Source organism: Podarcis liolepis (genome assembly GCF_965112155.1).
Source record: "Podarcis liolepis genome assembly, chromosome: 13".
In the NCBI taxonomy this organism is placed as follows: domain Eukaryota; kingdom Metazoa; phylum Chordata; class Lepidosauria; order Squamata; family Lacertidae; genus Podarcis; species Podarcis liolepis.
In genome coordinates, this window is record NC_139573.1 from 28,117,979 (window position 1) to 28,132,415 (window position 14,437).

General features: G+C 45.2%; 1 protein-coding gene across 13 annotated transcripts in view; it reads right to left on the reverse strand.

Annotated features, from left to right (window-relative positions):
* The window catches only part of UBTF (upstream binding transcription factor), a 45,197-nt gene that overhangs the window by 22,378 nt on the left and 8,382 nt on the right, over positions 1–14,437 (reverse strand). For 7 of the 13 annotated variants that reach the window (XM_083471645.1, XM_083471640.1, XM_083471641.1 and 4 more), the window contains exons 4-9: positions 13,930–14,013; positions 8,474–8,629; positions 6,836–6,900; positions 6,273–6,393; positions 4,236–4,369; positions 1,313–1,454 (exon numbers count right to left, since the gene is read on the reverse strand). In XM_083471645.1, the coding sequence (XP_083327771.1) occupies positions 1,313–1,454; positions 4,236–4,369; positions 6,273–6,393; positions 6,836–6,900; positions 8,474–8,629; positions 13,930–14,013 (702 nt within the window). Of the gene's footprint in view, positions 1–1,312; positions 1,455–4,235; positions 4,370–4,662; positions 4,774–6,272; positions 6,394–6,835; positions 6,901–8,473; positions 8,630–13,929; positions 14,014–14,437 lie in introns of all 13 variants that reach the window. The other 6 variants (XM_083471649.1, XM_083471638.1, XM_083471650.1 and 3 more) reach the window with 1 other exon arrangement.

Below are 14,437 nucleotides of genomic sequence, written 5' to 3' on the forward strand. Positions count from 1 at the left end.
TTAAACAGCAACTCATCAAGCTGAGGGGAAATTGATTCTGAGGCAATTCGCAGTTGATAAATGCATTAGATCAATCAATGCCAGAAAACAATTAACAGAGACAATCAATTAATCCCCGATAAATGGGAAACTTATGTAAACTGCCCTGAGTTGAGCCAGACTTTGGGTTTGTTTGTTTGTTGCTTCTTTTGTAACAACTGAAGCCAGGTGCGAAAGGCATAGAAATTAAAAATATTCTGAACCCAGAGATTTAAGTACAAAAACTGAAGTGAGCTCAGTCTTGCCACAGAAAAACCAACTCCTGGTTGCCTCTCCCCCCCCCCCACCCCAGCAAAAAACAACAACCCTGATCTTCATTTCAGGACTACAATTTAGGGCAGGGGTGGATTGATTTTCTTCCTGCCATTGTTAAGCTAGAAATTCCTGCCGATCTACTTCAAGCAACCCAGTAGCTCAGTAGCTCTCGATCTACCTTCTGACCAGCACTGAATTAAGCAACTGGACTCCCCTTCCCTCTCCAAATATTTCAGCCTCTGAGAGGAGCCAGAGCTCTAGAAAAAAAAACCTCTGCTGCTGTGGAGCAGGCAGGACTGCAACCGGGTGGGGCTTCCTCCCACAGGAAGGAGGAAAAACTGCAAGGGCCGACATGGCCGTGCCTGACCAAACAGGCAGGAGGAGCAACCCATATAAAGAAAAGTCCCCTCCACCATTGAAGGGCATTTTTACTCTCCAAATTTCAGGGGTCTTCTGCTTGTTTGCAGAATTCATGGGAGTTTTGCTTCTCCACATCCAGGATGAACTTCACACAGGGCCTGGGCTTGAGGATGGATGGCAGACTACATCCCCCTGCAAGTTACTAGAAAGCACCACCATTTAAAACAAACAAACAAAAACAGGGAAGAAAAGCAGTCTGAAGAAGACTGCAATTTCAGCCAAGTTATCTGAGACAAGAGGAGTGGCAGTGACCAACTGATTTGCTTTTTTTAAAAAAACAACACCCCGAAAAACCCCAACCCATCACTTGCCCGTCCATGTGCTTGTTTTGATTTTCATACTCTGTTCAAACACTGGGGAAGATAGAATTTTGCTCGCACCCAGCAAATCAGAGAAACCAAATCTGTGGGTGGCTTAAAAAACAAAACTGCACCCCCAAACTGAGGCAAATTAAATCCATTATCAGCAGCAGGGTATGTAGTAACAGCTGGAACCTGCCTGATATATAGAACCACTAAAGTCTACCCATAATTTGTCTCTGGGCATTATTTTTAATCCTTTCCCTTTTTCAACACACCCTTATAAGGGCCAGGCTCACCTGATCACACTTTTTGTGGTAGGCGTCTTTTTCCTTCTGGGAAAGGAGCTTCCACTGCTGACTGCAGAGCACCATCCGTTCTGTGCTTGGGACATCTTTCATGTTTGCCATCAGTTCAGCACAGTAAAGCGAGTAACTATTCCTAAAACAACAATTTCCTTTTATATAGCACCAACCCATTAAGTTAGCACTTGGGGAAATTTATGTAAACATAAGAATAAGCCACACAAAACTGCTGCCTGAAGTGCTTCTCCCACACTCTCATAACCCACCACCACCACACATATTTTTTTTGGGGGGGTGTCTTAATTTCCACCTCCAGCCCTTACTATGAATGCAATAATGTGGATTATATGAATAAATAGGAGTATATGTCATTGGCTTTCGCATGGGTTCAGTGGTGTCTACTGTACAAAGGTTAAGAGTCACATCTATTATACTACCCACTTTTGCCTCACAGGTTCCCCATCCTGATTTTGATTTCTGGGCCTTATTCATGATGTTGGATTTTGAGCTCTAAAGCCTTTATTCTTATTATTGTCTTGGGATTAAGATATGTAAGGACGTAATCAACAGAGAGAAAATACCCTCCTAAACTTCCCTCAGGCCCACGCCTAGGGTTTCCCCCCCTTTTGTTACTCTGGACCTTCTCCCCCAGCCAATTCCCAAGGCAGTCTTGGTCGTAAGTACACAAAGGTTATTAGCCAAATAAAATGTCACAGCCCTCTTAAACATGGGTGTCGTGAAAGGAAGTGGTTGGGTGAGGAACACACACTGCTTCCAGTTTATGAAGTTTCCTGGTTTTGCCGGACAAATAGGTTTTTTCAGCTCTTTCAGAATGCTTTTTTAATTCTCTCCCCATAACCTGGCTTTCTGCTGCAGGGGTGCAGTTTGTAAAAAAAACTAACCCTGTCTACTTGGAAGTAAGTCCTATAGAATTCAATGGGGCTTACTCACACATTAAATGGGATTAGGAATGCACCCCAAATCAACAGATTAAATCTGCATAAATGTCCATAAACAGGAAAACAAGGAGGGGAACCCTACTGTTTTCTTTTTTAAAATTAATTGATATGTGTCATAGCAGGCACCATCTTAGAAAAGGCACCCCTCCTGTTAAAGAGAAGTCTCCCCTGAGATGGCACCTGCCACTTACTGCTTTTCTATGTACCTGCATTAAAATAATCGCTTATTTTTTAAAAAGAAGCTTAATCTGCTACCCAATTAAAATCAGGGTATTTTCTGCAGTCAGCCAAAAATGTTTGAAGACTTAACCTTAAATAAAAATCACTTCATGTAAAAAACTAAGACTTCAGAGCAGGATTCTAGCCTTGCCTTCTTATTAGCATTTTCTAAAGATGATAATTTTCTTCGAAGGCATGGTCTGAAGGTAGATGATGCGGACACCTTGCTGAAGGAGGTATGGGGCAGGCAGGTCATTGCCTGGATGAGAGACTGAACTGGGAACTCCTTGTATCCTCCTTTGAGTTCCATGATGGAAGGAAAGTTAGATATAAACGTACCAAGCAAAAAAAATATGTGTATGGTTTTTTAAAAATAAAAATGGAAGAGCGTTCAATCAAGTAAGGAGCAGCCTGCAGCTTAAGAGAAATGAGGAAGTCAGCTTATACAGTTCAAGCTGCTAGAGTTCTCTTGGCACAGAATTTTAGTATCTTTTTAGTACAACCCTGAACACGAGACAACTCTGTGGCCTTGATCAAGAACCCCAGGTTTCTAGAGAAAAAGTTAAGTCAATGGATTTATTTATTTGATATCAGGATTCATACCCCCAACCCTTACACACCACTTGGCGCGGCTTCCAACTATAAAAAATGACTAGAAAATACAATAGATATTGTGTGGAACTACAACATAAATGACATCCATTTAATACTTGACACACTGGCAGGAAATCAAGAGAAAACCACCAATGCAAAGATATCTGAATTGGCTTTTGCATCAGGGTTTCAGGGAGCCTCCTCTGCACGGAGGCTGTGGAACGCAGGAAAATATTTCCAGAGGAGAGTGAAGCAGTGGGGTGGATTCAAGAGGTGAACAGCAGCCCAAGTACAAAAATGGTGGGCAACTGTGTTTTCCTAGCACATGACTCAGGAGGAGGGGACAACCCCCTTGCCAGCAGAAGCACCTAACACCTACTGGAAGCAAAGGCTTCCCCATGAGGAAAGGCCTACTCCTCGGTATGAAGATGGGTAGCAGATCAGGAAAAAACACACAACTCAAGAGAGATGTATGAAGGGAGATCCTGAAGAGGAACTCCTCGGCTAATCTCACAGGAAGGCTGCAAGTGATGGTGGTCATGGAGAAATGTGGGGACTTGTCAATCTCCTTCTGATACCCTGAGCAACCAGCTGAGGTAGGCTAAAAGGAGAGTCCTACCAGGGTGTGTTTATGCGCACATGTGAGATGCACCACTCCCATCTCAATGTCGAACGTCAGGCAGGGACTCAAGGAAGCTGCCAATAGAAAGACTCCCTTCATCAAGTGAGGAGAGCATGGACACATGGAGAAGTGAGTGTCCAGTCTTGGGTAACTCAATAAATTTGTATCTTGTCTTCATTTAAGGAGCCAAGATAGCATGTGTCCCACCCCCATTTTAGCCTCACAGGAGTCCTGCGAAGAAGATTTTAAGTTTGCAGTGACTGGCCCATGCGCTGTGAGCTTCACGTCTGAGCAGGGCTTTGAACCTGCGTCCATCCCACCTTTACGTCTAACGCATGGGCATCTTCCCACAACAAGCAGACATTGGGTGGATGGCAGATGTCGCCCTCCCACCTGGGTATATTTTTATTGGCATATAGTTCCAGCCCAATATGAATTACATTTACCAATGTGGAAATGCCCAAGTGCCCTCGCAACTCCTCCCTAACTACCAAACCCAGTTCTCAAGGGCACGGCAACTTACGGAGGCGGCTTGGTGGGTCGCCCATCAAACTTGTCCTTCAGCTGCCTCTCCGCTTTAGTCAGGGTGGAGCGAGGGGGCGCACCTTCCTCGAAGTTCATCTCTGGGTGCTTCTGGATATAATCCCGCATCACTTCCTGTGGGCAGAAAACACACGGGGCGTTTAGCGTGGCAGAGGCAGGCTGGTAGAATACCCTCCCTAGGCTCTGGGACTGTGGACAGGGCAGGGGGGGGGGCCCACCTGTGCTACCCTGACCAGTTTTAAACACTTGGCAGAAGAAGCAAAGGAGGAGTTGCTTTGCAACTCCCTTCCGAGGGAGCGATGCCCAGAAGTCGGCTCTCGGAGCGCGGCTGGGTTTCTACAGCTGCGACAAGGCCGGGCTGAGCACAGGGGGGAGAAGATGGAGGGGAACTGTTGAGTGTTCCCTACCTCATACTCCTTCCGCTGCTCCAGAGCCTTATGAATCCATTTCAGCCTTTTTTTGTCCGAGAGCTGAGACCATTGCTTGCCCAACGAATCCTTCAGCTCCTTCGTGGTGGCCTGAAAAACCCAGGTGAGGAAGGGGAAATAATAATAGTAATAAAAAAATAGGTAAAAATGAAAAAATAGGGGAGGAAGCAAAAGGGGATGGACTGCCCACCCTATTGGTACGGCAGTGAGCTAAGCTACACTTTTGGAAAGGCAAGTTAGAAAAAAAAAAGTTTTCCTCAGGCTCCTTTAAAGGGAGCGAAAAAGCCCAATACTCAGGAAATATATAAACCCGCAATCTATGGGTTTGCTTACTTGCTACATAAAAATCTGATATCTAGCATCAAACAAGGCAACCTGAGAACCTTAAATGTTTATTTTTAAATACTAAGAATATTTCTAGCCCTCATGGGCCATAGGTCTCATGTCCTTTTCCTCACTCTATTCCTGTTTCTGACCCAGAGGACCAAATATCCAGATATGAATTACAGCAGCAGAGAATACAAAGCTAAACAAACTGCATGCAAACTTTACATACAAACACTAAGGACTGGATCAGATTTATTTAGCCTAGCTGTCTCCAATATCAGCCCCTCTAGATGCCTGCAGGCAAGCTGGAGAATGAGATTTCCTGTTTGTCCTCAAGCCACTGGCATTGGTTGTGTTTTGTCTCTGGCAACCCACTCTACTACTAATATTATCTACAAACCGCCTACAATTCTTTCAAAGCCATTTATGTCTATCAATCATCACCAATACTCTGTGGCAGTGAGTTTCACAGTTTATTTTCCCGTGATGTAAAACTGGATCACCCTAAATTCTTAACGGATCAGTTTCCTAAGCCTTTGTTTCATTAGAAAGGGGCTCCTCCGTTTTCCTGATCATTTCACTTGCTATTTCCCCCTATCACTTCTCTAGCTCTCTCAGGAACAGGTAACACCAGCTTTCCTCAAACCTGGATGCTTTGGACTACAGCTCCTATCAGCCCAAGCCACCACAGCCAAGCTGGTGGGGGCTGATGGGAGCTGTATCCAAAGCACCTAGAGGGCATCACCTTAGGGAACTGCATTATATACTCAGCAGAATCAAGAGGCAAAGCTTTTTCTAGATTTTCAATAGGGGGAGGGATTGCATATTTGAAAACTTCCTCCTCCATTGTTGTTGTTGTTATTTTAATACCCCTTCATGTAGGAAAACAGCATTGCTTACAATGAACATTTCCTTCTAACATGTGGGTTGTGTGAAATGAAGGTTTAAAAAATAAAATTCAAAATATGATATCCCATCGGCGGCCCAAACAGACAAGTCTTTTGCCACTTGTTTCTGCTCCAGCTGTAAAGTGGTACTAACACAGTGGAGTACCCAGAAATAAAATTAAGTCTGTGTATCAGTCTAAGAGCAAAATCTGGATTTACTGGGTACAGAATGCATATCCTTCCTTACATTCCTTCATTGTCCTCCTTTTCAGGAACACAGCTGTGTGTCATCGTTCTCCCCCCCCCCCCAAATCCCCACCCACGTTTCCTCCTTGTGGGCTCTCCTTATGCAAGTCTCTTACACCACCTACTTACATCAGGGCGCACTTTCAGGTAGATCTTCTTCTCATGAGTGTACCAGAGCTGTTGAGGAGTCTTGGGTTTCTCTGGGATATCAGACTTCTTGGCATTTTGAATGAGGTCGGGGTGGTCTTCCCTTCACAGAGCAAAAGTAACAGGGGGTGGGGGCGAAACGGTAAGGCAGTGGCAGTACCAGAACCATACGAAACACAGAAACACATTATCCACTTCCTTTAAAGCCCCATGCATCATTCCCACCTCTCAAATACTGAAAGAAGCCGCTAATTTGATTCAGGCTCTTCTCATAAGAAGGTACCCTTTCAGATGGAAATTATTCTACCTGCCTGAAGAATATATTCATTTGTGAATTTTGCCATTTGTTGACCCAGGTTTCCAGACAGAAAAGAAAAGAGGTTCCTACATTGCAGATTATGCACCTTTTTAGTCCCTTATCACCAAAACAAAGCAGCTTTTTGCAGCAAAGTTAACGTAAGTAAATTTTGGTACATGTCTACAACTGAAATCCACAGCCACACCTGACGTGCAAAAGGTGAAGCTATTGCTTAGATAACTCTTACCTAAATCTTGCCAAATTTCGCTGAAAATCTTGTTTCTCTCGCTGGAAGTCTTGGATGTACTTCATCTAGAAGACAAACAAAAAAAGGGGGGGGAGGTGTTGACTACAGGTGAGACAGGAAAAGTTGACAAGTTTCCAGGAACAGCCACAACTAAAGCACTCCTAATACATGAAGCAGGAGGGGGCAGAACTGTGCAGCTCTTTAGGCCCTCCTCCATTCCTTGAGACCACCTCCTTCCTGCTACTTTTAGAAGCCTAGACCCTCAGCAAGCCAAGGAAACAAAGCCCTGTGGCATCTGCTAGTCTCTGGGAGTGGCATGAGCAGGCATGTAGTGGCATGAAGGTTAAACAGGCAGATGAACTGCCATCTTTGGGGAAACTGTTGCATGCTCTCAAGCCCCTCAGGAGACTAGGAGGGGTGGAGAAAGCGAGCACAACCATTCACACAGACAGACACCCTCTTGCTCTCTCTGGCCTCCATAGTGGAGAAGACACCTCACATCAGGGATGGGGTGCCTTTTACAGTCCAGGGGCCACATTCCCTCATGGGCAACCTTCCAGAGGCCACATGCAAGTGGTGGGCAGGGCCAAAAGCAAAAGCGGGAGGGTCTATAGTTGTGACTCTTGACTTGCAGAAGTCAAGAAGTTTCTACATACAATGCACACACCCCTCTCTCCATCCAGGCAAGCAAAGAGGCACTATTGCAGCTCAAGGCCGTAAGTCAGCCAGGCAAAAGCATGTGTGCAAGGGTGCAATAGGAGCAGGGCCAGGGAAGGATGTGGCCTGGGGAAAAAGGGGCTGCCTACAGAGTGGCCCGAGGGCTCAATAAAGAGGAGGCACAAAGCCCGCCTCAGGGCCAGATGTTCCTGCACCCTGCCATACATCATTCAAGGCTGGGAAACTGGAAGGTGCCAACAGGTAAGATGGCACCTAGGAACCCATTTTTGCTAAAAGAAACATCAAGCAGTACATGTGCTCCCTAAGCTAAAAACAGACACTTCAACCTCCCAATTAACCCGCCTTGTATATGTAAAAACACAAGGTGGCATTCTGCAATAGCCCCATTCAGAGCTGACCTCTTGAAGTTAATGGACACGACTAACTTTGGGATCATTTATTGCATGGGACTGACTCTGAATAGAGCTTAGCTGACTACAACCCGTAAGAGGTTGAAGTGAGTTCTGGGAGTAGTCATCCCAGAACGATGGCATCCTATAAAATGGGCTTTCGCAGTAAAGCAAACTCCATTTTCAAGGCCCTAAACATTTCCAGCCATTGCCGAACTGCAGCTGAAGGGAAGCATCCAAATGATTGGGGGGGGGGGGTTGTCATACATTTTGGCTTGGTTTCTGAACACTGCAGGGTAATTGAGGGAAGGGACTTTTCCTTGCAGAAGGCCCTTTTGCATAAGACTCCCAAGAGCACCTTGCTGACGCTGCCTTCTGCAAAAGAATCCTTCCCCAACCCAGCACATTCCAAATGCTTTGGACTACAGCTCCCATCAGTCCCAAGCTGGGAAAATCTGGCCTGCAGAGAAAGGGGAACAAGCACTAGGATGCTCCCCACAGCACAGAGAGCTGCATCCCTGCAGATGCTCATATGCGGCACTTTCCACAGCCTCCGTGTTCATTTGCTCACCTTCTTCTTTTCAGGGAGCTCCTTATACTTTTTGGATAGTATCTTGGTGAGATCCAGATTGCTCATTTCTGGGTGTAGCTTAGCATACTTTGCTCGCTTCTCCATGAAGAAACGGAAATATGGAGTCAAAGGTTTCTTGGGGAAGTCGGGATGCTTCTGAATAGGGACAGGAAAGGAAGCAACAAGGAAGGTTTATCGTTTCGAGCCTACCTGGTCAGAAGTCCACAAAACGTGTTAAATTAGCATCGTGTAACTCTTTCTGTTCCACGCCATCTCCATTTTGTTCTGTGTGTGCTCATGCTCCCCACTGTATTTTTTTATGGGGGACACGGAGAGTCCCATCATTTTTGCTCCCTACTAACATAGGGCTGAATTGATCACTTGCAGGCAGCCCCATGGAACTACACCAAAGGGCAGTGAGATGCAGGTTTCTCACCCCAAATCTAGTTAGTACTTTTCAGAAGCAAATCATTCCCATGTAACCCTATGCACACTGACTGCAGCAACTAGACCTTACCTCATAGCAAATGAGGAAAAAAAATGTTTGGGGGTTTTTCTCCCACCCACAAACTCCACCCCAATCAGAAAGTGAATCAAAAGAATTAAATCAGAATTAAAAGATGAGAAAAAGTTAATTAATTAGAGCCACCATAATTGGCTAGTCATGGGCATGAGCTTAAAGGGACAACAGTGGTTGTGAATGGAGACAGGGATTCTCCAGAAGGCAAGAGACTAAAACAAGCTGCAGACAGCAAGTCAATCAGGTGTTGTTGTTTTTTACCTTTTTAAAAAAAGCAAAAGGATTTTAGCATCCAGATATGGCTTTTAGTGGCCCATTTCTTTCACCACTATTTTTCTTACTTCTTTTAATATTGTAAACTACTCAGTCCCTGCTTGAGCCAGATTAAATTGATGCACAAGATAGGTCAGCACATGTAAACTCTATCAGTGTTATTTACACAGCGCCATCTATGTATACAGTTTACAAAGAACAGGCCCCCTACCTCAAGTGGGGGCTGTCTAATAAAATAAATATGGAAACAGCCAATGCAAGGCAGTGGAAGAATTCACGACTATTTCAACAACACATACTTTGGCTTATTTGCAATAAAGGGACTGGGGGAGAAAACAACGCAAAGGCTTTGAGGAAAAGGCAGGTTAAGATTCCTTCTGTGTTAAAATGCCATTAAGAGGCCAAATTTTAAGCCCCAAGATACTGCTCCTGCTCCCATACTGTTCCAAAGGTAGAGGCTGTATCTCCGTGGAAGATGCAGAAGGCCCCAGATTCAATCCCTGGCACCTCCAGCTTAAAGTGTCCGGTAGCAGCAGGGTAAGGGAAAGATCCTGCATCTGAACGAAACCCGATGACCCATTAAGGCCTCTAGGCCTTTGGGGACCACCTGCCAATTACCCAGTGTCACAGATAGGCAAATAAACAGGCATCTGGGCTGGGCCAAAATGCAGGGGCTTGAGAAGAACTCTGGGTGGTGCTTTGAAGTCCCGACAGACAATCAGCCAATTGTTGGGACTTCAAAGCACCATATAGAGTCATGCAGTGGCCATGTCACCTGACCTCACTGCAACACACAGGCAGAGCATCTGTACACTGGAAGGGAGGAACTCCACCAGCGCACATGAGGAGAGCCATCTGGTGTGGAAGCATTTCCACCCTGAGCACCAATGACAGAAGGCATGGCTGCAATGTGCAGTGAGGACCTGGGTCCCACAAGCTTCCCACCCAGCCACTCACTGTTGTAACACATGGCTGGTAAACACTTGGCTTTAGCTGAGATTCTTGCATTGCAGGGGGTTGGACTAGATGCCCCTTGGGTCCTTTCCAACTCTTAAAGATTCTATGTGAACGTCCTACTCATGCAGAAGGGGGCAGGGAGTTCAAGAGCAACAGCTCGGAGCAACTCTACTCCAACTCCTCTCAAATGTGTCTTCTGATTTCACTGAATTTTATGGCTCCTGTTTGTGAGCTGCCTTAAACTTTTCTAAGGAAAAGCAGGGCATAAACATTTTAAAGAGAGGATGCGTTATATAAGTTTCGGCACCAGGCAAAAATGTTCCTCTTCAACCAGTCCTCAGGTTGATTAATATTCTACAGTCTTTTAAAGGTGTCTGTGGGAGGTTATTGTTTTGCTGTTTTGTTTTGCTCATTTACTTGTTTCTGTATTTTATTGTGTGAGCGGCCCGAGATCTTACGATGAAGGGTGGTGTATAAATCTAAGAAATAAAAAATTGGTATCTCTCAGTTACAGGTTTTTCTTAAGCTGGATTTATAGTTTCTTTAATGCCTGGTTGACAGGGCCACGCCTGGGAACTGCAAGAAATACGGTTGCCATGGCTAAAATGCATGCGCAGGGCACCATGCCTCGGGTTCAAGCGCCCCCCCTCCCCGATTTGTGCTTCCGTCCCATTTGTTCGAAAAGCAGATCTGAGAAATTCAATTTTCATTTTGTGACCTCCTAAAACAGGAAACACCCAAAGAAGAGGAGAAAAGCACAGGTGTTGAAAAAACAGCTCTGACTGAAAACCAACAGTTCAAGCAACTGGCAGTGCTCCAAATAAGAATGACTCAGAAAAAGGGCGCCAAGGTGGGGTTTTTGTGTGTGTGTGTGTGTGTGTGTGTGTGTGTGTGTAAATCTTCCACATGGCACCTCAGGCAGTCTTCAGAGTGCATGAGCACTCACGGAAGAACAGCAGATACGGGCAACACAAAAGGGTAAATCTAAAATTGATGTTAGGCCCATACCTTTATTAAAGACCAACTAAATGTCACAAAAGAGCGTGATTTTTTTCTCCAGAACCCTTCATTAGGATAGATTGCAAACAAAGGAAGGGGAGGGGGATAGGGGGAAAGTGTTTTCTTCCCAGAAGCCCTTGGCGGCATTTGGTGCAACCTGAAATCTGCAGAGCTCCTAGAGAAACCCTCATTTGGATGCCTGTAACTTTCACATTTCATCTTAAAGGCTGACTCCATGGATTCTACATCAACTCTCCCTACACACACATAATTCACTATCCTGATGAAGTGTTCTGAGGAACTCAAAAGCTTGCAGACTAATTTTGTGACATTTAGGTTGGCCTAACGAAGCTGAAAGTGAGTTCCAATTTTGTTTTACTCTACATCGTGGAATGATATGTAGGCCTGTCAGCTTTCTTCTAGCTTTCTCTTCTTCAGCTTTCTCTTCTAGCTCCTAAACCCTTGTGAGTAGACACGAGTTGGTGGTAATGCTTTTTTCTATGAAAGTTTCTTGCTCATTCCTGCCACTTAAAGCTGCTGCTAGAAAGAAACAAAAGCAGACCCAACCCATTTTTTTCCTGGTCAACAGGCAACCCTTTCAAGACTCTACTTCCACCAAAAGTAGCCTGTTGACTAGAGCACTGCAATAGTAATAATAGCAACAGCTTAGATTTAATTCCATTAATGTGTAATTGTTTTTTAATTATTGTTTCCTCTATGTTTTCAGCCACTCTTGTTTTTATATATGAACTGCCTTGAGCCCCATCAGGGGAAAAGGTGGGCTACTATTATTATTATTCTCATGTTTTCTATCTAGTTTCGAGTCTGGCCTTTTCATGGAATTAACCTCACTTCATCCTCTTTAGAAAACACTGGTTGAAAGAGAGAATATAACTTGTGGCATCATGGGGAAAGAGAAGAGGGTCACCAAACACAATGCTCAGATTTTGCTCAGTCACCTTCTGCGAGTGACTGTGTCTTAATGCAAAGGACTGTGTCTTAAGCAGGACTCCTGAATGGAAGGAGGCAAGCCCAGAGCCGTAACCCCTGCAGAAATGCAAGTGTGCAGGGGTGAATTCTGCTGATTCTCTTCATCTAGGAGAATACTGAATGATCTGGTGGCATCCAAGGCACAGGTGTGGCAAACATGCCTACCCCTCATCAGATGCTGACTGGCGGAAGGGAAGACCAAAGCAGTAGATCATGCAGAGACAAAAGGCCTATTCCGGCATGCAAATTGCAGAGAAAGCTACAGCATGGAGCCAAAGCAGGGCCATCTGCCCTGGTCTCGCCTCTATCACCCATATACTATAGGGGTATGCCTGCAGCAAGGCTCCCCTCAACAGATGTGCCCCCACCACATGTGGCCATCCCTGCTCTCCCTCCCTACATGATTGCTGTTTGTGTGATTTGCATGCCCAAATTAATTCAAAGTGTTGGTGCTGACCTTCAAAGCCCTAAACAGCCTCGGCCCTGAAGGAGAATCTCCACCCCCACCGCTCAGCCCGGACACTCGAGGTCCTCCTCCAAGGGTCTTCTGCTGGTTCCCCCACTGCGCAAAGCGAAGTTACAGGGAACCAGGCAGAGGGCCTTCTCGGTAGTGGTACCCTCCCTGCAGAAGCTTCCCTTCAGATGTCAAGGAAACAAACAACTATCTGACTTTTAGAAGACATCCAAGTTTTTTTAAGGATTGATGTTTTTGTTATGTTTTTAGGTATGTTGTAAGCTACCCAGAGTGGCTGGGAAAACCCAGCCAGATGGGCGAGGTATAGCTAATAAAATAAAATAAAAATAATAGGCTGCAGTGGGCAGGTTCCTGTTAAAGATGGCCACTTTGAAGCTTCTAGCAACTTTGACTCATTCATGTATTTCTACCTGCCTGCCCCCAGAGAGCTCCTTCCCTGGCACATGCTTTGGGAGTGACTCATTCTCAATTTTTCACATTCTTTGAAGTAATCTGGTTTTAAGTGCTTTAATTGAGAGAGGAGGGGCGAGAGACAATACAATTGTGCTACCCTTCTGCACTCTTAAAAAGCGTTTTGCTGATCGTTAAAGGGATACCCATATCAATAACTGCAAATTGAAATGCATGTGTGTATACGTGTACAGTGGTACCTCAGGTTAAGTACTTAATTCGTTCCAAGGTCCATTCTTAATCTGAAACTGTTCGTAACCTGAAGCACCACTTTAGCTAATGGGGCCTCCTGTCCCCCGGAGCACAATTTCTGTTCTCATCCTGAAGCAAAGTTCTTAACCTGAAGCACTATTTCTGGGTTAACGGAGTCTGTAACCTGAAGCATATGTAACCCGAGGTACCACTGTATGTGTATGCGTGTGTGTGTGTGTAATGAGGATTGTTTATAGCACAGGTGTGTGACACTGGAAGCTGCACTATTCCACTATTTCTCCCCTATGGCAGAACCACCTGCCATGGTGCCATCAGATGTTTTTGGACTACAATTTCCAACCTCCACACCCAGCATGAACAATTATCAGGAATGATGGGAGCTGTAGTCCCATTTATCTGGAGGGCATCTCGGTACCCACCCCTGCCCTGTGGGATCTTGTATGGGGGTCAGCAATGTTAAGAAACACTGGCCGCCAAGCACTGCAGCACAGGAACAAAGCAGGAAAGTTAACAGAGCAGCCAGCCAGATTCAGAAGATGTTCTCTCATGAGCCTTTCCCTCCACTGAGTCAACGCTTACCTTCAGCTTTTTGCCCTTGTATGGGTTTTTCACATGCTCCTCAGCGTCCATAATCAGTTCTGTCAGGGTTCGGAACTTCCTCACCTGCAGGAGCAACCAGCAAATGCAACCAGAGACAGGGGAGAGAACAGCATTATCAACCATTTCCAGGGCTGCAAGTCTTTACTAGCACACCATAGCAACCACAACTGAATGACTGAACTTGTGAGCGGAACTGAGAGCTAAGGGCACTTTTATACAAATCCCCCATTATGAAGCCACCACCTTGCTGCAGCTAAGCATGTCTGAATTTGATCAGTATTTGGATGGGGGAACTACCTAAGTTCTTACATATCCTTTAATTCTCAAAGCAGGCATCTTAATGGAGTCTATGGCAAAAAGCAAATTGACTTTGTTGCATTAGCAAGCAGGTGATTCATCATTAGTTCTAACAATCCCCTATGTGCCTGGGGCATCCATCATGGAGTGTCAAATGGGAAGGCAATTTGTTGCTTCTACATTTCATACA